The sequence below is a fragment of the Poecilia reticulata genome, linkage group LG1, assembly GCF_000633615.1.
Source record: "Poecilia reticulata strain Guanapo linkage group LG1, Guppy_female_1.0+MT, whole genome shotgun sequence".
Taxonomy (NCBI): Eukaryota; Metazoa; Chordata; class Actinopteri; order Cyprinodontiformes; family Poeciliidae; genus Poecilia; species Poecilia reticulata.
The window spans coordinates 11,175,351-11,183,035 of NC_024331.1; the positions used below are offsets into that span (position 1 = coordinate 11,175,351).

Here is a 7,685-nt window from a genome sequence, read left to right on the forward strand (position 1 = left end):
GTCTTTCACCACCTCAGCAGAGGTATTGTGTCACTCGCCGTGAATTACTTGCTGTTGTTCGTTTCACACGGCAGTTTCGCCACTATCTACTAGGTAGAACGTTTCTAMTTAGGACAGACCATGGCAGTCTCACCTGGCTTTTTAGGTTCAAATGTCCTGAAGGACAACTAGCCCGCTGGCTTGAAGAATTAAGCCAGTACGACTTTCAAATTGAACATCGAGCTGGAAAACAACATGGTAATRCAGATGCCATGTCAAGKATGCCAGGAGAAAAGGTGGATAACTGTGACTGTTACCAGGCAGGGGTTAACYTGTCAGATCTGMCATRTAAAGGGTGCAAGTACTGTCAAAAAATTCACTTTCAATGGGCCAAGTTTGAAGATGACGTGGATGATGTTGTGCCTCTAGCCGTAAGGTGCATCCAGCTGAGAAGCAGCACCAATGATGGATCGCACACATTAGGAGATCAGCCATCTGTGTCCCTGCCAGAAAGGCCAGAAGTCAATTGGCTTGAATCACTTGGCCCTGAGCAACTGGCAACACTCCAGAAAGCAGATCCTRCTCTTGCTGTCCTTCACAAATGGAAAGAAACAGGGATACTTTCTACCAAAGATGAAATGGAGCTGGAGAGCCCTGCAGTGAGAAAGTTCTGGCTCTGTTGGCCTCAAGTCACACCGAGACAAGGAGTGCTCTATTATTCCTGGGAGAGAATTGGACACCAGCATCCAAATTTGCTGTTATTAGTTCCCTCGTCCATGCAGAAGGAAGTCCTGGAATTGTGCCATAACCCTCCATACTCTGGCCATCTAGGAGAAGCCAAAACCCTTGAGCGTGTGCGTCAGAGCTACCATTGGTTCGGCATGGGTGGAGATGTTCACCTGTTTGTCAAGAGGTGCCCACACTGTAGTGCATGTAAGATCACAGGCCCAGCAAAGAGAGCAAAACTGCAGATGTAAGCGGTCCAGAGGAGCACCTCTGGACCGCTTACATCTTAACATCCTCGGGCCATTCCCCATGTCCGGCACTGGGAACAAATACATTCTTGTTATTATTGACCAGTTCACAAGATGGGTTGAAGCTTTCCCTGTTCCTGATCAAAGTGCTGAAACGACTGCAAGGAAGCTAGTCTATGACTTTTTTGCCAGGTTTGGAGCTCCGCTCAAGTTGCACACAGATCAAGGTCGGAATTTTGATAGTTCCCTGTTTCGGAATGTATGCAAGCTCCTGCAGATCACTAAGACCAGGACTACCCCTTACCACCCTTCCTCCAATGGACAAGTAGAACGGTTCAATAGGACCTTATTGCAAATGCTTCGATGTTATGTGAACCAGGACCAAAAGAACTGGGACAAACAGCTGCCACTACTCACAGCAGCTTATCGCAGCTCACGACATGCAATGACAGGGTTCACACCCAATAGGCTTATGTTTGGCAGGGAAGTCCACCAACCACAAGACATCCAGTCTGGCACTGCAAAACTCAAGGTCGATGCTCAGGAATCTGCAGATTTCCTCTAMAATCTRGAAGAAAGTTTAAAAGAAGCACATGACCTGGCAAGAGACCAYYTTCGCACTGCACAAGAGCGGCAGAAAAAGGTGCATGACCTCCRGGCCAAAGAACACTTCTACAGTGTAGGAGACCTGGTGTTTGTCAAAGATGATGCAAAGAAAAAAGGGTTAAGCCCTAAGCTTCAGAAACGATGGAAANCAGCTCACGACACGCAATGACAGGGTTCACACCCAATAGGCTTATGTTTGGCAGGGAAGTCCACCAACCACAAGACATCCAGTCTGGCACTGCAAAACTCAAGGTCGATGCTCAGGAATCTGCAGATTTCCTCTACAATCTGGAAGAAAGTTTAAAAGAAGCACATGACCTGGCAAGAGACCACTTTCGCACTGCACAAGAGCGGCAGAAAAAGGTGCATGACCTCCAGGCCAAAGAACACTTCTACAGTGTAGGAGACCTGGTGTTTGTCAAAGATGATGCAAAGAAAAAAGGGTTAAGCCCTAAGCTTCAGAAACGATGGAAAGGCCCGTTAATCATTGCAGCTCGCCATGGTCCTGTACTGTATGACATACAAGGTCCCAAGCGCAGCACAGTGATGCATCACGATCGTCTCAAGCCATATGACAGTGATTTATAATACACTGGGGGAAACCCTGAAATATGTATATCAAGTACAAAATTAGTTGTTCCAAAATAACATGTTTTAAGTTAATCCTTAATGAGCTTCTAGTATACTGATGATCAGTCTGGTTTCAAGTATGCTAAGATTTGATATAGTTAGTACATGTATTTTTCACTAAGGTGTTAATGATCCCACAGACTCATTTTAAGAGCAGAGGCTATAAAACCTTTGGAGCCGTGGCCCCCAGACGGTGGAATATCTTGGCTCTAAAGTTTTGCTGCCTGGATTCTCTTAATACTTTTGAAAGTCAGCTGAAGACACAGTTATTCAGATTGGCTTTTAATCAGCTTTATTTAGTTCTATGCCACATGTATGCTGTTTAATCTCTTTCTGTTTTATCTCCTATGTTTTCATGTCTTCTGTTTTGTTAATAGAAGACCAATCATTTTGTGGTTTCTGACCTGTGAAAGGTGCAGCATGAATAAAGTTTACTTACTTACTAAATCTTCCTTCCTATCAAAGTAGTGATAGTGACATGTCTGCGGTTTGTTCAGGCATTGAGAGAGCATTAAGACTTTGAGCAGAAAACAGGAAGTCTAGAGCATTCAACCTATTTTTGTCATAAAACATTTGACAGTTTGACAGTTTGACAGTGTTGACAGCCTTATGGAAAGAGATTGGAATTGAGATAAATACACCTTCTGTCATGGCAAAAGTATTCACTACCGTGGCACATGTAGGGTTAGAGCAACAGGTGTAACTTTGTGTTGCCAGTTGGTGGGGACAAGGAGGAGCAGGGCTCTGATGCACCCACAGTTACTGGAAGACCTTTTCTTTCTTAGTGCTAAGATTAAGGCCAAAACTTACATGCGAATGCCAGACTGTCTTATTCATTAAATTAGGATTTACGTCCTGATCAGGTTTGTCAGATTAATAGTATAACCTTTTAGCAGCTATTAAACTTACTACAAAATATAAATGTTGAAACGAAAGTCATCTAATTAATCTAGATAATGTCTTTCACTTTGTGATGAAATTGCTGACAAAAGAACTTTGTCAGCAATTTCTAATATTCTAATTTATGGAATGAGTCTGTATATTTGCTCAATGTTTGCCTACAGTTGAAAACAGTTTCTTAATTCAGTAATATTTTTTGTGAAGAATTACCACGTAGATGCTTTTTATTGTTTGATTTTATAAAGTGCTAAAAACATCAACATGAGATTCTGTAACAATCAAAAATATTATTAAACATTTCAAAAACAGAATAAGTAACTTTGGTGTAAACCAAATGAATCCTTGTCAGTGCAAACTTAGTATTTTTCAATTATGTGATTCTGACTCCACAGCTGCCCTTCAGTTGCTTGGAAAACTTTTTGTCCTGCTGACTTACACATAGCAGATGAGATATGATGTGTCTTTAATATAGCAAATAATAGATGCAAAAACTTTTTTTGGGTCTGGTTGGGGCAGTTGGTGAGTAGAGTGACCATCGATATTATTGTATTCTATAAAATGTGGCTTGAAGCTGAGATCCTGTTGTTTGGATATAAAATATATATATTATCTCTGCATATAAATCTAAAAATAGTTTGGTTTCTGTCTATAAGGTAAAGATACAAGAGAGAACAAAACGAACCCTAACCCGATAAACAACAGCCCCAGGAGCACAGAGCAAAGATTACGTTCAAGTGCATTAAGATTTAACACTTAAAAACAAAAAAAACCCATTTCCCACACAAAAGAGTAAAACCACCAAACAGAACATTCTGTCTGTTATGTTTTAAAATTTTCATTTTGCAATCATTAGGATGTGATCGCCTGAACATTGGCGGTGGTTGTTTAGCTAACTTAAACACCTGCTCTTCTGATTATCTGTCCGAAAATCTGTGTCGCCTTATTTTTGTGTTAATAGGGTATATGCCACGGACTTCCGTTTTAGCACTTCTGCATTTTTTTGCCACATAGAATGGTTCCGGTTCACAGGCAACAGTATGCTAACAGTGGCTCCTCAGTCCTGCAGGACTATTAATGAAGCCTATAGAATTATTCAGACGTCCTGAAACGCTCCAACAACAACAAAGGATTAAAGATGGATGTGTCAAAACTTCACAGTAACTTTGAAGGTAAGTTAATAAATCGTTTGTATTCATCATAATGCCTCATATGTCTGACGTAGCTAACAGGGACAAGCTTACAAAGGTACTATGTAAATGTTAGGTTTTTTGATTATCTGTGCATTGTGCAATCTACATATCTNTGTCTGTTCATCAATGTCATTATAAAAATGATCAGAATAATTTCTATCAAATAAAACATTGTGCTCTTTATTCAGAAATGCCCCAAAACAATTAATCACATCAAAAGTTAGAAACTTAAGTCATTTCTTTGATTGCCAAATATATTCATGTGTGTGAGAAAATGTGTCAATGACAGGAATTAATTTAAAATACTTTGTAGAACGACACTTTGTGAAGTTCGGTCCATTTACCTTTGTTAGCTTACTGGCACAGATTCCACGTTCAATATGGCGGTCGCTGTTACGTATCGCAGCAACGGGCCGACCAGCCCCATGTGGCGTCTACGTATTTATGTCTATGGGCGAGAGCGGTTCATGAGGCGTCTATTATGTCTATGGCCAATCAGGTGTCGGGTAAATCGAGTTACCCGGATGCAAAACATCACACCAAAAATGACCGCGAACATCCCTCTGTAAAGGATGCTGCCACCGAAGCTAAATTTAAAACATTGATGAAAGCAACAGTTTCTTTTTAGGGGCTGGATATAGTAGCCGTTGGTTTTCACGTTGTATTTTGCCCTCACACGATCGAAAAATGGACGAATACGACGAACTTTTTGAGATTGAAGACCAATTCGAGGAGCAGTTTGCCGACGAGCTCGAAGTGTTGGCTCAGATGGAGGGTGAGTCCTTAAACTACAACCAGCTCTAAATAATAGTTGTGGTAGTGGCGGCTTTGTTCATTAGCCATGAATGTTTAATCTGTGAATTTACCGGCTTCTCTCTAAAACTTGTAATTTAATTTACCACTCCTGAAATTCTCCGTTTATGCCTGCTTTATTTGGGCCAACGTTGGAGGGTTCTGTGCGCACCTGCATTACCCAAATCACATATTATCTGCTCTCACCCCAGCTCTCCCCTAACCCTATTTATGCTCAGATTTGCCCATATGTGCGTAGAACTCTGAACCAGTTGACGCAGGTCTCTCGGCTCGCATTTTGCTGAAGTGCTATGAGTTTCCCGGAATTGTCCACAGTTGGGGCATCTCAAGATCTGGCTACATGGCTGTTTCAGCATTTTAGCAATTATTATTTTCACATGTCTCCAAATCCGAATTCCTTCTTGACTTTCCAGGTCAGAGTGACAAGTATATTTCCTTTTGATAAAAGCAAGCCTTAGTGCAAACAACCAAACAACACAAATATTAACTGTCAACATAATTTTATTCCGCTGCACAATGTGGGACAGTAATGGATATTTCTGTTCTATTCTGTTGGATTCTAATTACAATTAATTAAGTGAACGATAACTTATGTAATTTGATGGTAAATGTATTTTTATTAAATTTTAATGGCAAAATAAGCAAATTGTTTTATATTTTAGAGTTTTTATGTAGTTGTGTTTCTGTAAAGTTTACAGAAACACAACTAACCACCATGTTTTTGCAGGTTTAATCAAGCTTTTTTTCTCTCTATCACACTGATTCTATGAGCATATGGCTTAGTTTGTATTAAAACATACAGATATTTCCCTGACTGAAAACATCTAATTCAGATGATTGCACCTCAACAAAAACCTGTTAATCAGCCATATATTGAAATCATATGTGCTGAAGCAGGGAAACATCTAAATCCTGCAGAAGCAGCACATTTCCAACAAGTGCTGCTTCTGTTCTACTAAAGTTGGTCCCCAACCCCCGGTCCGTGGACCGGTACCGGTCCGTGGACCAATTGGTACCGGGCCGCGCAAGAAATAATTAAATATTTCTGTTTTATGTATCATTTAAGTCTGGAGGATCTTTTATTTTGAAAATCCTTTAACGGATTCTCTCGGTTACTTGCCACCAACACTGAGCCCACAAGCAGCAAAATGAGTAGGAAACAGATCAGAAGTCTTTGGAAAGTTTCTCTGCAAAGGGGAAAAGGCCCAGAGAAGAGTCAGGAGAATGGATTTATCCCGGACCGGTAGGTGAGTCCCACATTACAAGCCGCTCTGCGTAACATGCGGCGACCGGCTGCTAATGAGGCAAYRAAGCTTCAARCTGCTTCACCACGTAAAGACCAAGCAGGCTGTGGATATAAGCAACACTTCGGATGTTATTGTTTCATCACTCCCTGATGGGACCGTCTGGTTGCAGAGAAAGAAGATCAGGGCTCCGTTAGTCATTATCGTGAGTTAAAGTTTTCACGAAAGTAAAATGTTCATTTTTGTGGCGCATCTGTATMTTAWTTTGAAGGGATATATAAACGTTACCATAGTGACCAGAGTCAGAGCATTTGGGCAGTGGTCGAGAGGAGATGAGTAGAGCTTGTGAGTCTTAAGTCTGGTTTAGACRGAAAGATTTAAGAATTGTCGGCCGATTCTCCAAACCTCTGAGACCACAGAGCTGATAAAAGTMCAATAGGTTCGATCAGTTCGTGTGTCCAGCTACACGGCAGGAGCAACACGAACCGATTCCACTCACGAACATCCCGATTCCAGAGGATAATCCAGTAAAACCCCCAACATAGCATACGGGAATTTAGAATAACCAAACACGGATGAGGATGTAGAAGCAGTAGTGATAGTTTGTGGAGTCATTTTAAGAGATAAAAGACGTAACAAAAAGAAAAGGCGGTGGATAAAAGGCGACGGGAGCAGCTGCTCTATTTGCTGCGCTATGATTTGGAGGTGAATATGTTTGTTCATAGTTAACATTTTTAACWGAATWAACATAATAATGACTTTTAAATTTAATAATAAACATTTCCACATATCATCTCCGATATCCACTCTCAGTTGCTCATATGTCAGCTGTTTAGGATTCCCCTCTGTTCTTACGTCACYGCGCTTTCTGATTGGCTACCTGTCACATTCAACAGGTTGTATTCTCGTTCCCAGTCAGGGAAAACCCCACAGGCTGCGATAAAAACTCCAAGACAAGCCAAATTGGGTATATTCAGGATTTGGTTGAACACCAACATGCAGAAGCCTTATCTGACGGATCAAGCGCGATCGAGATCGAGCTTTTTCTGTTGCTGCTCCTGTTTTAAGGAATAACTTACCTTTCCAGATTAGATCTGCCAACAGCCTGGATCATTTAAATCGCTTCTTAAAACTCATTTTTACTCTTTGGCATTTAATTGATGTTTTGTTTTGTTATTTGTGTTGTTCTTGTGCAGCACTTTGGTGCAGTTTTATACCTGTTTTAAAGTGATATGCAGTGGGGCAAAAAAGTATTTAGTCAGCCACCAATTGTGCAAGTTCTCCCACTTAAAAAGATGAGAGAGGCCTGTAATTTTCATCATAGATGTACCTCAACTATGAGAGACAAA

General features: G+C 40.9%; 2 protein-coding genes across 8 annotated transcripts in view; both read left to right on the forward strand.

Annotated features, from left to right (window-relative positions):
- LOC103462904 (caskin-1-like) overlaps positions 1-7,685 on the forward strand; it is a 141,878-nt gene that overhangs the window by 62,721 nt on the left and 71,472 nt on the right. The window lies entirely within an intron of this gene.
- chtf18 (CTF18, chromosome transmission fidelity factor 18 homolog (S. cerevisiae)) overlaps positions 4,736-7,685 on the forward strand; it is a 9,522-nt gene continuing 6,572 nt past the window's right edge. The window contains exon 1 of one of the 2 annotated variants that reach the window (XM_017304684.1): positions 4,736-5,054. In XM_017304684.1, coding sequence (XP_017160173.1) covers positions 4,967-5,054 — 88 coding nt within the window. In that variant the 5' untranslated portion in view covers positions 4,736-4,966. The remainder of the gene's footprint in view (positions 5,055-7,685) is intronic. The other variant, XM_008405941.2, reaches the window with a different exon arrangement.